Source organism: Salmo salar, unplaced genomic scaffold, assembly GCF_905237065.1.
Source record: "Salmo salar unplaced genomic scaffold, Ssal_v3.1, whole genome shotgun sequence".
Lineage (NCBI taxonomy): Eukaryota > Metazoa > Chordata > Actinopteri > Salmoniformes > Salmonidae > Salmo > Salmo salar.
In genome coordinates, this window is record NW_025550064.1 from 626,399 (window position 1) to 642,977 (window position 16,579).

Below are 16,579 nucleotides of genomic sequence, written 5' to 3' on the forward strand. Positions count from 1 at the left end.
AAACTATGCAATACATACACATAAACTAAAGAACAAAAAAACAACAAACCGTGATGCAGAGGTGAAACATACACTACTCAAAAACAATCTCCCACAAACCCAGGTGGGAAAAACACCTACTTAAGTATGATCTCCAATTAGAGTCAACGATGACCAGCTGCCTCTAATTGGAGATCATCCCAAACAAAACCCAACATAGAAATACAAAACTAGAAAACAACATAGAAAAACTAAACTAGAAAACCCCCCTGTCACGCCCTGACCTACTCTCCCATAGAAAATAACAGCTTTCTATGGTCAGGACGTGACATCGGGAGAATTTTTTTCTGAGTTAAAGTGGGCGGGCCAGAACATAATTAGCGTATAATATTAGCACAATTAATACGCCTACACTACAAATTGAACAACATGTTTACAACATTTGATTAGTAGATAGTACATTCAGTGACAATAAAATAATTTAGATCTGATAAAATCATAAAATCACCAATATCTCTATTCAATTATAACTTTTTGTTTATTTCTCTGTGCGTTGATTGGTGGGGAAAAACAGGTCTACGTAGCCTACTGTAGTCTACACTACTTTATTAATGTCAACATTCATTCAGAACAATGAGCTTGATAGCAAGAGAACATGTCGCTCTCAAAAAGTAACAAAAGAAAGGTGGATAATGAAAATCAAAGTTTCAGGGAAGAACGGACAGAGAGATCCATTCATCTTACCATATTTCTCCAATGCCAAGCCAGAGTGTGTCTTGTTTGCAAAGAATTCAATCTCAGACGGCATTATGAATCTAAACATGGTACTTTCAAAGTAGCCTTCCCGCCCCAGACAGAGGCCTGAAGCAGAATCACTGAAGCATTAACTACAAGCTACAAACACGGCAGTAGAATCCTCCTTCATGGCCTGATCCAACAACAGAAGGTCACAAGTGCTTTCCTAAAAGCATCCTGGGTTCTAACCAAACACAACATGCCCTTCACAGACGCAGAGCTGTTTAAAAAATGCATGGTGACAGTTTTGGAGGAATTGGCTACAGACAAGTCTATGGATAGCCTAATTGCGTCTGTCAAACAGGTGCCCCTGTCTGTGACATCAGCCGGACGCCGTGTCTGTGCTCTGGCGGATGACGTGTATAGGATTGTTCTGGAGGGGCTCAGTCAGGCTGAGCATTTTCCCCTGGCTATTGATGAGAGAACTGACAACACCCATGTAGCACAGATGTGTGTTTATGTCTGTTATTTTCATGGAAATTACTTTAAAGAAGAGCTACTGGCACTGATTCAACTGGAAGGACACACCACCGGGGACGTTCCCCTGGAAGGACACACCACCGGGACGTTCCCCTGGAAGGACACACCTCCGGGGACGTTCCCCTGGAAGGACACACCACCAGGGACGTTCCCCTGGATGGACACACCTAACTAATTTTGGGTTAGTTAGACAAATTTTGGGTTAGTTCTCTCAAGAAGAACTAACCCATCTCAACATGACAGAAAGTAAGACAGGGAAACCCATCTCAACATGACAGAAAGTAAGACAGGAGAACCTATTTCAACATGACGGAGAGTAAGACAGGAGTCCCTGACCTTATCTTCTCTCAAGAAGAACTGTCTTATGGTATGAAGATTGTTCTTCTTGAGAAAAGATCGAGCCTTCTTCTCTCCAGAAGATGTCTGGTAGACCCATTTAAATACCTTTTTTGGACATTTCAAGATAGCAGATGTTTGAGTTGGGTCTATTAACACAGCTGTGAGTTGTTATTTTTTTCATTTTTGACATAATGAGCACTCCTGGATGTGACAGATTTTGACTCATATTGAGTGATATGACTGAGCTATTTAAAAACACTTTTTCAACATTTCTAGATAGCAGTTAGTTCAGTTTGATCTTATTAAAGACAGCTGTATATTATTTTTGGGACCCAAAAATATTCTATGTTCACGCCCACTTTTTTTGCACTATGTTTGAAGGCTGTCAACTTCTTCTCAGGAGGAGAATCACTTAGCCTTTCAACTAATTTTCAAATGATAGGATGCCTATTTAAAAACACTTTTTCAACATTTCAAGATAGCAGTTAGTTCAGTTTGATCTTATTAAAGACAGCTGTATCATTTTTTAAATTCATTTTGACATATTTTTTGGGACCACTTTTTTGCTCTGTTTGAAGGCTGTCAGCTTCTTCTCAGGAAGAGAATCACTTAGCCTTTCGACTAATTTTCAAATGATTGGATGCCTATTTTAAAACACTTTCTCTACATTTCAAGATAGCAGTTAGTTAATTTTGAGCATATCAAAGACAGCTGCAACTTTATTTTATTAATTTTCACAATTTTTATTTTTTATTCTAAGTCCACAGTCTCTGTCATTGAACTATGTTGAGTCGTGTGCCTGGTGATTGAACAGTTTACCAGGTGTGTTTTTGAATATAGTTCTTAATGGCTTCAGTGGTGTGCTGGTGTCTGCATGTTGAAGGAGTGGATTTCTGAAGTCATGGCGCCTGCTAAACAGACTGATTTGGGATATAAAGAAGGACTCGACCATTCATTGTGTAGCTGGGACCCTCGGGATTGCAAACAGAGGAAGATCTTCAAAGGTAAGTGATTTATTTTATCGCTATTTGGGATTCTGTGACGCCTGTGCTTGTTTGGAAAATATGTTATTGTGGGGTGCTGTCCTCAGATAATCGAATGCTATGCTTTCACCGTAAAGCCTTTTTGAAATCTGACAACGCAGTTCGATTGCCAAGATTCTAAGCTTTTAAATGATGTATGACACTTGTATTTTCATGAATGTTTAATATTACGATATTTCTATTTTGAATTTGGTGCTCTGCAATTTCACCGGATGTTGTCGTAGGTGTCCCGGTAGCGGTCCGCGAGCCCTAAGAGCTATTAAAACCATGTGCCCTGATTTAGTTAAAACTGGTTCCATCAGAGCCCTTACAAAACCTTTTACAACTGATTCATCATTGTCATACCTCATAGGGTCCAGAGTTTTCCTGGTTAGGTCAACAGATAAGGATAAACTCTGGGTCCCAGGGCAAAAAAATTGCCCCCCCCCACTCTGGGACCTATGGTTGCCACCAGTCTGCTTGCCGTTCTCAGTTATCGTCAGGTACTGTATGTGGATGATCAGGGCTTTATACAGAAAAAGTTTCTTGGGCTACTTTGATTTGCCAAGTGGGTGAGATTTGAATTCCGTGTTTATCTTCATGGACAAACTTGTTGTTCAAACCTACGATGGCTCAGCTTCAAGGGAACGTATCTGCTATTTGTATTTCCAACTGAATTCCCTCCTGTTCCATGATTTAACAAGCGATGACCACTCCACTACCATTGTCAACTACCTCCTCACATGAACTGGAAGCCATGTCTCATGTGGCCCACTCATCCACTGGCACATTGAATGTTTCCTCTCCAAGCACTGTGAGGAAACCCCTGTCAATTTTCTCTCATTACTTTGTGTAGAGTCAATCACAAACACAATCACATTATTACACATCTATGACTCATTCTTAGCTCTTTTGTCTCACTGTGTAGTGTTTTTGTGTTATTGTCTTCCCAGTCAAATCCTGTCCTGCACTGGTCAAGCCTCTGAACACCTCAACTCATGCCTCATACCCTCATTCAATCACTGCTGTGATCCCTTCCTAAAATGGTGTACGTAGCCCTCTCATTCCTATTCCCCATAATATTGTACTATAAGTGTCTTTATTAAATGCTTTAGGTTAAAATAATTACTCTTTGACGATTTTTTAAACAGATTTTTAACATCTCTGTGTAACGATCGTCGTCGGGTGATGAGGAAGAGGACCAAAGCGCAGCTGGGAGCGAACACATGTTTATTCTTCACACTGAAATAAACACGTACACAAAACCAAGAAAATGCAGATACGTTAACTGCTCAAAACACAAAGAGGCAACACCCCACAAACAGCGTGGGGGAAAAAGGAACAACCTCTTGGGGCTAGGGGGCAGTATTGAGAATTTTGAAAAAATATGTGCCCATTTTTAACTGCCTCCTACACCAACTCAGAAGCTAGAATATGCATATTATTGTTCAGGTTTGGATAGAAAACACTCTGAATTTTCTAAAACTGTTTGAATGGTGTCTGTAAGGATAACAGAACTCATATGGCAGTCAAAACCCTGAGACAAATTCTGACAGGAAGTGGATACCTGATGTGTTGAATTACCTTTAAGCCTATGCCATTGAAACACACAGGGGCTTATTAATTGTTGAGCACTTCCTATGGCTTCCACTAGATGTCACCAGTCTTTAGAAAGTGGTTTGAGTCTTATACTGTGAGAACTGAACGAACAAGAGCCTTGGAACGGTGGTGGCCGATTAGACTCTGGCGCGCGAGTTCATGTTGGGTACTCTCGTTCGAAACGTTTGAAAAGAGAATGCAAATGTCCGCCTTGAATATTATTCATGTTCTGGTTGAAAAAGGCACTAATGATTTATGCTATACAACGTTTGACATGTTTGAACGAACATAAATATTTTTTTCCCCTCGTTCATGATGAGAAGTTCGGCTGGCATAGATCATGTGCTAACAACACAGAGCTTTTTGGACATAAATTATTAGCTTTTTCGAACAAAACTACATTTGTTATGGACCTGGGATTCCTGGAAGTGACATCTGATGAAGAGAATCAAAGGTAATGGATTATTTACATAGTATTTTCGATTTTAGATCTCTCCAACATGGCGGTTAGTCTGTATCGCAAAGCGTATTTTTATGGGCGCAGTGCTCAGATTATTGCAAAGTGTGATTTCCCAGTAAGGTTATTTTTAAATCTGGCAATCCGGTTGCGTTCAAGAGATGTAAATCTATAATTCTTTGAATGACAATATAATATTTTACCAATGTTTTCGAATAGTAATTATTTAATTTGTCGTGCTGATTTGACTGGCGGTTATTGGAGGGAAACGATTTCCTCAACATCAACGCCATAGTAAAACGCTGTTTTTGGATATAAATATGAACTTGATAGAACTAAAAATGCATGTATTGTCTAACATAATGTCCTAGGAGTGTCATCTGATGGAGATTGTCAAAGGTTAGTGCATAATTTTAGCTGGTTTTCTGCTTTTGGTGATGCCTGTCTTTGAATTGACAAAACATTACACACAGCTATTGTCAATGTACTCTCCTAACATAATCTAACTTTATGCTTTCGCCGTAAAGCCTTTTTGAAATCGGACAACGTGGTTAGATTAAGGAGATGTTTATCTTTCAAAGGGTGTAAGATAGTTGTATTTTTGAGAAATTTGAATTATGACATTTAATTGTTTTCAAATTTGGCACTCTTGATATTTCACCTGTTGTTGATAGGGTGTACCAGGGGTGGGACGCATGCGTCCCACATAGCCCCTAGTACATAGAGATTAAAGGAAAAAGCTTCTACCAGTCCGTGGTGAGTAATCCCAGTTCTGATGTCCAGAAGTTATTTTCGGTCGTAAGAGACAGTAGCAGCAACATTATGTACAAAATAAGTTGTAAAACATCAGCCATACTCTTCGGCACCATTTCTGAGATATCTCTTGTTGAAACTGAACAAATTGTGGTACAGCAGGCTGCTCCAAAGCAAGAGAGCTATTAACTAGTGTTGAGCTGTGATGACAAGCCTTTTGTCTTCTGTATTTAAATTAGTCACTAACCAGGAGTGACATGACCTCCATTCCCCTGCTGGGAGGGATTCTAGACCCTCGTTTATGTAGCTCTATTTTAGAACAAGTTATTTCCTTCTTGAATGATTTTCATGACAAATCTACTAAAAAACCCTTGCTGGTCTCAACACAATATCCTCCTTGGCCAGATAACAATTTTCCTTAATAATTCCATTACTTAAATGAACTTCAAAATCGTCTCATGTCCTAGCTGTAGGCTACTTGTTTTAATGGCTCTAACATGCTCTAAGGTTCCAGCTTGTAGAGATGATCTAAAACATGTTTCCCAGCATTCTAAAATGAGTTGAAGAAAATGTGAATAAAAGTTATAAGGTGAAACATCGGAAACCAAACTTCTTAGGAGAGATTAATTTATTGAAAATCCTTTGAAATCAACATCGGAAGACACACTCAATCAGGCGGGGGCACACACTCAATGAAAGTCGAAACTTGAGAGAGTTTTACAAGATCAAGTCAGAAAATTACTTTGTTAGCAAAGGCATAATGGAGATTATGAGCCCCGGCTCTCATATCTGAAACTGTGCTGAGTGGAGGCTACAACTGCCTCGAAAACATCTCAGACATTACACTGGAGCGGAGACTGGCTGATTTCTCACTGTCACCCCTGAGGACACTGTTGATCCAAGGCATGTAGGCAGAGAGCTTCATGTAGACAGCGTATTTCCTCACGGCACAGGCCTTATCGAAGGACAGGATCCCTGCAGCATACACTCTGCCGTCTTTGGGGTCCTGGACTGCCAGGGCACCGCCTGCATCCCCAAAGCACACATTCTCCTGGTACTTGCTGGCTCCAGTACAGAACATGTTGTCGTCTATGGTTGGAGTGCTGCCACCACGGTTGTACTCTGCCTTACAGAAGCTATGCGATGCCACAGGCAATACCAGGTGTTTCAGTGACTCAGCGGGGGTGAAGTGGACCCCCCAACCCCAGCCTGTGATGATGCCTTTCTCCTGGGCTGCCTCAGCCAGGTCCTCACCCCTCTCAGGCAGAGGGATGGGCATCACAGCCTCGCTCAGGGTGAATGGCTCCTTCAGCTGAATCAGAGCCAGGTCGTTGTCCCAGTCTGACACGCTCTGGAAGCCTGGGTGCAGAACCACCTAGAAGGGGAAGGGAATAATTCATAGGACCTTTTTTTTGACGATCTACTGTATTTGTGCTCTAACTACCTATAAGACTGAAAATGATGATGTAGGTGAGAGAGCCCAGTGCAGTTCTGCTTGCTGTAAATACTGAATTGTCTGTATATTGTTTGAAAGAGATGGTAATGGGTATACTAGCTCACCTTTTCTACAGCAACTTCTTTGGAGTCATTGGCTTGGGAGTATCGCGTGATGCCTAGGTACACCTTGGGGATGATTGGTTCTTTCCCCTGGGTGTCCTGCCTACTCTTCCTGACAAACAAGTTCCTGCCAGCGGTCAGGACCCAGCGGTCAGAGATTAGAGCTCCCCCAGCGAAGCCCCCGTTCATGACGTTTTTACTCAGATAGACCATGGCCTGCCAGGGGACATGAGGGGCCAGGGTGCCCCCAACCATACGCCTGAAGCGCAGGTCTGGGCAAGAAACACAACAACATTATTTCTATACAATCTCTATATGGTTAAAACATCCCCAACTCAGCACCACCTAGCACTTACTGCTGTGCAACTCAAACACAACCATAAAAGATTATTGCAGAAAAATGAAATGTGCCTCAATACAATTCCAGCCTTTGTTTTAGTTTGAGTTTGAGTTTGCTAAAATCAACACTATTCACTTGAATACACATAACATTTGGTAGTAGCTTTCTGGAACCTTTTAGCTTTGACCTGACAAAAGTTCAGTAAATTCATTAATCATCTACTATTATCTAAAAAAAATAAGTGTTGTCATGACTTGAGCCAGACAAGGCTAGCTTTCACAGAATTACCTTGGAGGTCACAATACGCAGAAACCTAGATGAGGATGGAATTAGTGTCATTTCTCTTCTCAAACATTTTCCTGAAACGTTTGATGAGAGGTGGATTTTGAGGAATTTTACTTTTCAAGGCTTTCATGCTCTGTAGATTTTCCTAATGACATATTTTACCATCCAGCTTGGAGGAAGCTGAGACTGAGGATCTCTCCTTCCTTTCCTCCCTGCTTGCCTTCTCTTTGATCCCTGTCATCTCATGTGTGTCGCTGCTGAATCGATTTTTAAGATAATCGGGATAATAGCTGTGAGCCGTGAGACTTAACAAGGTTCTCACTTGAAAGTGATAGTGACATCCTCATTTTGGCCACAGCTACTGTATTCTCCAACAGGCTGAATAGGAACAGCTTGTGTCTGCTCAGCTCAGAGTTGCGTAAGGGGATCCATAGTGAAGATTGGCTTCAGAACATCCGATGAGAGTGACAGTGTAATTGAAATGTGAGTGATATCCTTACACGAACCAGTCACAATGGGCCAGCAAATATAATATGTTTCGGAAATAGACAAATTGCACGTGTGAAAACACACGTGTAATGTGTAAGTCCAATATTTTTGGGCGATATTCTGCATCAATGGTGTCACTAACACCCACCTTAACATAGACATGGGACAAGAAAGGTTGTCAATGATCTTTAAAATGTACATGTTTTTGTTTGAAAACGTTTCATCCCTCTCACTTTGTTGACATTTCAATCTAAATCAGAAAAAGTAAGCCCGTATTGGCATAAGGCAGGGAGTTGGTTATGTGTCAGTTAGACAGATAGCTACCTGAATTGTCTGACATCTCATCAATTGATTTGGTTTTGATTTTGATTTTGATTTTGATTTTGTCCTGTTCCAGACAGACACAGGAGGCCGCGAGGAGCACTACCAGGGATGACCTGCGGACAGAAGGAACACATAAGTACAGTACACACACACAGAGCCAACTGACAGACAGCGCCCAAACACTCACTAGTACCACAACTAACGGTTCCTTTACTTAGGAAGTCTCTGGGCTTGCTTGTTAACCTATATTTAGAAAAGGTCTCTAGCTAAAGCAATTTGAATGTTTTTTGAAAGATTTAAGTAGCTGTGTTTCCCTGCCATTTTACAAAGATCCATTGTCCAAAGACATTTCAGAGATTCATTTGGATTGGTACTGCAATGACAACAATTGCCAGGCAACTAGGGTTTTGTTGAAGAAAGAATATGAAAAGTATAACATACCACATTTTGATGGAAATATCTGTTTATCAGTTTGTATGTTGAGCTGTGTCTCCTCTGTAAAGACGATGGTACTCCGTGAGAAGTTATAGGACCAAGGCCTTATATCTGCTGAGGAGAGAACTCACCCCCTGTCTGCCCACCGCTGGGAATTTTGCTGGACACAGCTTCAGTTCTGATTCCCGAAAATCGGAGAGATTGCAAAATCTCTGTTCATGCCAACCCATTATTGGAATCGTGTCCAAACCCTAACCCTGACCCCATCTGGAGCTCAGCCACAGCCAACTAGTATCAGAGAAGACCATCTGAGGGATAAATCATTTCATAGGGTATGAATTATGAAATCAGAACAGGACACAGCACATCTATAATTTGTGCGTCAATTTGGTTTATTGAAAGTAAATGAGGTGCATATAAATGCCGCATCAGAGTGTATTATTTAAAAAATGTGATACCGTCATGGTTGTTGTTGTTTGTTGTTGACTCACATTTGCTGTTTACGACTCACTTTGGTAACACTGTACTTGACATCCAGCGTCATAAAACATTATGACACAGTCATAACCATGTCATAATATGTCATAACAGCTGACATAACTTGTCATAGCCTGTTATAATATGGTCATAACACTGTTATGACACATATTTGGACCTGTTGTGACATATATTGAGTTATTTTATGGCTGGTTATAACACCTACATAAGAGTGTCAAAACCCACAAAACCTACCACACAAGGCAAACCATTCCATTACACCATAGCCTACATGTCAACAGTATGTTTATGTTATATACAAATGTTTGAAATTGACCATATTCAATTATTGTAGTTGCTCACACATTGATGTCAGACATTTTTTTTTATAAACAAAAACATTTATTTCACCTTTATTTAACCAGGTAGGCCAGTTGAGAACAAGTCCTTTATTTAACCAGGTAGGCTAGTTGAGAACAAGTTCTCATTTACAACTGCGACCTGGCCAAGATAAAGCAAAGCAGTTCGACACAAACAACAACACAGAGTTACACATGGAATAAACAGAAGTACAGTCAATAACACAATAAAAAAATCCAGTGTTATTAACACTGGAGTGATAGATGTGCAGATGATGATGTGCAAGTAGAAATACTGGTGTGCAAAAGAACAAAAAAAGTAAATAAAACAATATGGGGATGGGTTGGCGCCCCCCCCCTTGGGTTGTGCCATGGCGGAGATCTTTGTGGGCTATACTCGGCCTTGTCTTCGGACGGTGAGTTGGTGGTTGTAGACATCCCTCTAGTGGTGTGGGGGCTGTGCTTTGGCAAAGTGGGTGGGGTTATATCCTGCCTGTTTGGCCCTGTCCGGGGGTATCATCGGATGGGGCCACAGTGTCTTCTGATCCCTCCTGTCTCAGCCTCCAGTATTTATGCTGCAGTAGTTTATGTGTCGGGGGGCTAGGGTCAGTCTGTTACATCTGGAGTATTCTCTTGTCTTATCCGGTGTCCTGTGTGAATGTAAATATGCTCTCTCTAATTCTCTCTTTCTCTCTTTCTTTCTTTCTCTCGGAGGACCTGAGCCCTAGGACCATGCCTCAGGACTACCTGGTATGATGACTCCTTGCTGTCCCCAGTCCACCTGGCCATGCTGCTGCTCCAGTTTCAACTGTTCTGCCTGCGGCTACGGAACCCTGACCTGTTCACCGGACGTACTTGTTGCACCCTCGACAACTACAATGATTATTATTATCTGACCATGCTGGTCATTTATGAACATTTTAACATCTTGACCATGTTCTGTTATAATATCCACCCGGCACAGCCAGAAGAGGACTGGCCACCCCTCATATCCTGGTTCCTCTCTAGGTTTCTTCCTAGGTTTTTGGCCATTCTAGGGAGTTTTTCCTAGGGAGTTTTTCCTAGCCACCGTGCTTCTTTCACATGCATTGCTTGCTGTTTGGGGTTTTAGGCTGGGTTTCTGTACAGCACTTTGAGATTTCAGCTGATGTACGAAGGGCTATATAAATACATTTGATTTGATTTGATTTGTAGGTAGTTGGATGGGCTATTTACAGATGGGCTGTGTATGATCGGTAAGCTGCTCAGATAGCTGATGCTTGAAGTTAGTCAGGGAGATATACCGTTGAAGTCGGAGGTTTACATACACCTTACCCAAATACATTTAAACTCAGTTTTTCACAATTCCTGACATTTAATTCTAGTAAAAGTTCCCTGTCTTAGGTCAGTTAGGATCACCACTTTATTTTAAGAATGTGAAATGCCAGAATAATAGTAGAGAGAATGATTTATTTCAGCTTTTATTTCTTTCATCGCATTCCCAGTGGGTCAGAAGTTTGCATACACTCAATTAGTATTTGGTAGCATTGCCTTTAAATTGTTTAACTTGGGTCAAAGGTTTTGGGTAGCCTTCCTCAAGCTTCCCACAATATGTTGGGTGAATTTTGGCCCATTCCTCCTGGCAGAGCTGGTGTAACTGAGTCAGATTTGTAGGCCTCCTTGCACACACACGCTTTTTCAGTTCTGCCCACAGATTTTCTATCGGATTGAGGTCAGGGCTTTGTGATCGCCACTCCAATACATTAACTTTGTTGTCCTTAAGCCATTTTGCCACAACATTGGAAGTATGTTTGGGGTCATTGTCCATTTGGAAGACCCATTTGAGACCAAGCTTTAACTTCCTGACTGATGTCTTGAGATGTTGCTTCAATATGTCCACATAATTTTCCTACCTCATGATGCCATCTATTTTGTGAAGTGCACCAGTCCCTCCTGCAGCAAAGCACCCCCACAACATGATGCTGCCACCGCCGTGCTTCACAGTTGGGATGGTATGATGGCTGTGTGGTCCCATGGTGTTTAGACTTGCGTACTATTGATTGAATGTGTTACCTTCAGGCGTTTGGAAATTGCTCCCAAGGATGAAGCAGACTTGTGGAGGTCTACAATTTTTTTTTCTGAGATTTTGGCTGATTCCTTTTCATTTTGCCATGATGTCAAGCAAAGAGGCACTGAGTTTGAAGGTAGGCCTTGAAATACATCCAAATTATGTCAATTAGTCTATCAGATGCTTCTAAAGCCATAACATCATTTTCTGGAATTTTCCAAGCTGTTTAAAGGCACAGTCAACTTAGTCTATGTAAACTTCTGACCCACTGGAATTGTGATACAGTGAATTATAAGTGAAATAATCTGTCTGTAAACAATTGTTTCAAAAATTACTTGTGTCATGCACAAAGTAGATGTCCTAACCGACTTGCCAAAACTATAGTTTGTTAACAAGAAATTTGTGGAGTGGTTGAAAAACACGTTTTAATGACTCCAACCTAAGTGTATGTACACTTCCGACTTCAACTGTATGTGATTCACGATTAAAAACGAAATTCTGATGATGCCATGATTAAGAAGAATCATGAATGAATCATGAATCATAATGAGTGAGAAAGTTACAGAGGCCACAACAAAACATGCTAACCTCTCACCATTACCAATAACAGAGGCTACAACAAAACATGCTAACCTCTCACCATTACCAATAACAGAGGCTACAACAACACATGCTAACCTCTCACCATTACCAATAACAGAGGATACAACAAAACATGCTAACCTCTCACCATTACCAATAACATAGGCTACAACAAAACATGCTAACCTCTCACCATTACCAATAACAGAGGCTACAACAAAACAGCTAACCTCTCACCATTACCAATAACAGAGGTTACAACAAAACATGCTAACATCTCACCATTACCAATAACAGAGGCTACAACAAAACATGCTAACCTCACACCATTACCAATAACAGAGGCTACAACAAAACATGCTAACCTCTCACCATTACCAATAACAGAGGCTACAACAAAACATGCTAACCTCTCACCATTACCAATAACAGAGGCTACAACAAAACATGCTAACCTCTCACCATTACCAATAACAGAGGGGGTTTGATCTTTGTGCCTCCGTTTCTCATTTATCATCATTCACGATTCATTCATGGTTATTCATAATCATGGTAGCATCCACATGAATGTAGAAGTCACTGACAATACAAGTGAAGTGACTCCAAAATGACAGGACATTATTTACTATTCAGTATCTATTAGGAAAAACATCATCCAAAACACAACCAAGACAAACTGCAAATGAATTCAACAAGTTAGTAGAATCACAAGCCTCACTGCAGGTGTCAGGAATCCCGCTTTCTGAGTCTGTTTCTGCCTGAGCTGACTGTTTTCTGTTTGGAGTCTAAGGGTGCGTTCAGAAACCTATCTGGTTGCTAGGCGACGAAGTTAGGCGGGAGATCTAGTGATATGATTACCCTATCTGGTTGCCAGGCGACGAAGTTAGGCGGGAGATCTAGTGATTACCCTACACCTGCATCTCATCAACCTTCTGCACACCTGGTCCTGATCATCACCTCTTCATAAGCCCTGAGCTGACATCCATTCCCTGCTGGATCGTTAGCAACGAACAGCCTCATGTTTCCTGAGCTAGTCTTGTTGTTTTGTTCTTGTTACTGGTTACTCCCGTTTACTCTTTCTACAGTCAACCTCCCGGAACATTCAACTCCCTTGCCTGGCCGTCGGTGGATACAGTGACGTCATTGAATCCACCCATCTACTCTCATCAACTCACCTCCGCTTCGTCTCCTGGATCACTCAAATTACACATCAAGACTACCAATAAATACTCACCTTCATTTTACTCACCTTGTCCTGGTCTGCTTCTGGGTTCTGTCTTAGAGAAACGTGACAGCAGGCATGGAATATGGGACAACATGCTAAACTTATGACTACTTTAATACACTATAAGTAATATGTCCGAATAATTACGACTTTTTCAAATGGGAGAACTACATGCATAAAGTACTTTCATATCTGATAATACTGACCTCAGAGTCTCCAGTTTACAGTGGGGATTCCCCAGTACAGCAGAGAGCAGCTTCACTCCTGAATCCTTCAGGTCATTGTTACTCAGGTCCAGCTCTCTCAGGTGTGAGGGGTTTGACCTCAGAGCTGAGACCAGAGAATCACAGCCTTCCTCTGTGACTCCACAGCCTGACAGCCTGCAAAGAGTCTAATCATATTAAAACCACACTGCTATTCTTTGGAGACAAAGAGATCATGACTTCAAACACATTGTTAATTTAGTGTAGAAGGACAATGGCAGATGCATTTGGTTAATTCTCCCAAACAACATATAGATTCTTCTTCTGTCTCCTAGAATTGTATGGTCATATTGTTATACTAATGTGAAAATCAATGCATTTATTCAATGTTTTCAATATAATATTATACACATATTATAATGCATATTTTTCTTTAACCTGAATATTTCTTCCTGATGATTAAATTTTATATGTCATTTTATGTACTCACAGAACAGCTCTGGAGGCTTTGACCACTGGCAGCAGCCTCAGAAGACCTTCCTCTGATCTGGAGTATTTCTTCAGGTCAAACACATCAAGCTCCTTTTCTGAAGTCAGCAACACAAAGACCAGAGCTGACCACTGTGCAGGTGACAGATTGGGTTCTGAGAGACTTCCTGATCTCAGGTAGCTTTGGATCTCCTCCACTAGAGAATGGTCATTCAGTTCATTCAGACAGTGAAACAGATTGATGCTCCTCTCTGGAGAGGGATTCTCCCTGATCTTCTCCTTGATGTACTTGACTGTCTCTTCATGGCTCTGTGAGCTGCTTCTTGTCTTTGTCAGTAGACCTTGTAAGTGCTTCTGATTGGACTCCAGTGAGAGGCCCAGAAGGAAGCGGAGGAAAAGGTCCAGGTTTCCCATCTCACTGTGTAAGGCTTTATCCACAGCACTCTTGTAGAAAGAAACTTCAGACTTGTCTCTGAACAGCGCAGAAAGGTTCCTGGACGTTGATTGCGGTTCGGCCATTAGATTCTCATTGTTGTTGATGAATGAGAGGAACACATATACAGCAGCCAGAAACTCCTGAATGCTCAGATGAACAAAGCAGTACACCTTGTCCTGGTACAGCCCAGGTTCCTCTTTGAAGAGCTGTGTGCACAATCCTGAGTACACAGCGGCTTCATTGACATCAATGCCAGCCTCTTTCAGGTCTTCTTCATAGAAAATCAGATTGCCCTTCACTAGCTGTTGAAAAGCCAGTTTTCCCAGTGACAGAATGCTCTCTTTATTCCAGTGTGGACCTGTCTCTTCTTTCCCAAGATACTTTTCATTCTTCTGTTTGGTATAAAACTCCACAAGGTGTGTGTACATCTCAGTCAGAGTCTTGGGCATCTCTTCTCTCTTATGTTTCAGCATGTGTTCGAGGACTGTTGCAGAAATCCAACAGAAGACTGGAATGTGGCACATGATGTGGAGGCTCCTTGATGTCTTTATGTGTGAGATGATTCTGTTGGCCAGGTCCTCATCCCTGAATCTCTTCCTGAAGTACTCCTCCTTCTGTGGGTCATTGAACCCTCGTACCTCTGTCACCTGGTCAACACACCCTGAAGGGATCCTATTGGCTGCTGCAGGTCGGGTAGTTATCCAGAGGAGAGCAGAGGGAAGCAGATTTCCCTTGATGAGATTTGTCAGCAGAACATCCACTGAGGTTGACTCTGTGACGTCCCAACAGATCTTGTTCTTCTGGAAGTCTAGGGGCAGTCGGCACTCATCCAGACCATCAAAGATGAACACAACTTTGTACTTGTCGAAGTTTGAGATTCCTGATTGTTTGGTTTCCATTGAAAAGTGATTAAGAAGTTCAATCAAAGTGTGTTTTTCCTCTTTCATCAAATTCAGCTCCCGGAAAGGGAATGAAAACACAAATTGAACATCCTGATTTGCTTTTCCTTCAGCCCAGTCCAGAATGAACTTCTGCACAGAGACTGTTTTTCCAATGCCAGCAACTCCCTTTGTCAGCACAGTTCTGATACGTTTGTCTTGTCCAGTTAAGGGTTTGAAGATGTCGTTACATTTGATTGCAGTCTCTGGTCTTGCTTGTTTCCTGGTTGTTGTCTCAATCTGTCTCAGCTCATGTTCATTATTGACCTCTCCTGTTCCACCCTCTGTGATGTAGAGCTCTGTGTAGATCTTATTGAGAAGTGTTGGGTTTCCTTGTTTAGCGATCCCCTCAAATACACATTGAAACTTCTTGTTTAGATTAGATTTGAGTTCACGTTGGCAAATCACAGCAAGCTCATCTGAATGAAGAAATAACACAGAGGATATTAATATTACGTCTGTTTTAATGCCTACAGTATTGTAGGACTGTTATAAAATTTTAAATTATAATCATTTATTCTCTTAACTGACAGTATAAACGTGTAAATGTTTTCATAATGCATTACAGACTGGTGTGACTGATTATATTATTATTGGTATTATTGATGGTATTATTAATGTTGTCTCTCTGTCTCTCTCTCTCTCTGTCTAAATTAATCAACACAACACATCCCTGCTGCTACTTGATGTAGCCACTAGGTGTTGTGTTAAGGCTGCTACAATATCATTGAGTTACACAGCTACTTTAGCTGTACTTTAGCCACAGCTTTTAAATGTTATAAAACAGCATTCAACATGAGGCAGACAGATCTTACATTTCTCCAGTGTGTCAGCAAGCTCCTTCTGGTTCATTTTCCTCAGGACGTGCAGTGTGATCTTCAGAGCCCCCTCTCTGGCACTGCTCTCCTGCTTCTCATCTTCAGCATCCACCAATACCTCATCCTGCTTCTGACTCTCAAAGCATTCTGG

General features: G+C 41.4%; 1 protein-coding gene across 1 annotated transcript; it reads right to left on the reverse strand.

The window, feature by feature from the left end:
* Positions 1 to 6,034: 6,034 nt before the first annotated feature.
* On the reverse strand, positions 6,035 to 9,046 carry LOC106598822 (haptoglobin). Its single transcript, XM_014189827.2, has 4 exons — positions 8,861 to 9,046; positions 8,420 to 8,532; positions 6,985 to 7,253; positions 6,035 to 6,799 (listed from the first exon to the last, which is right to left on the reverse strand). Exons 1-4 carry the CDS (start codon positions 8,863 to 8,865, stop codon positions 6,236 to 6,238), a joined length of 951 nt encoding a protein of 316 aa, XP_014045302.2. The 5' UTR covers positions 8,866 to 9,046; the 3' UTR covers positions 6,035 to 6,235.
* Positions 9,047 to 16,579: the final 7,533 nt, after the last annotated feature.

Bases quoted from the DNA above. Each gene is read 5' to 3' on its own strand.
- LOC106598822 (XM_014189827.2), bottom strand. The intron at 7,254-8,419 runs GTAGCTATCTGT...TTTCTTGCCCAG, and splicing joins TGAGATGTCAGACAATTCAG to ACCTGCGCTTCAGGCGTATG. The intron at 6,800-6,984 runs GTGAGCTAGTAT...TTCCCCTTCTAG, and splicing joins AAGAAGTTGCTGTAGAAAAG to GTGGTTCTGCACCCAGGCTT.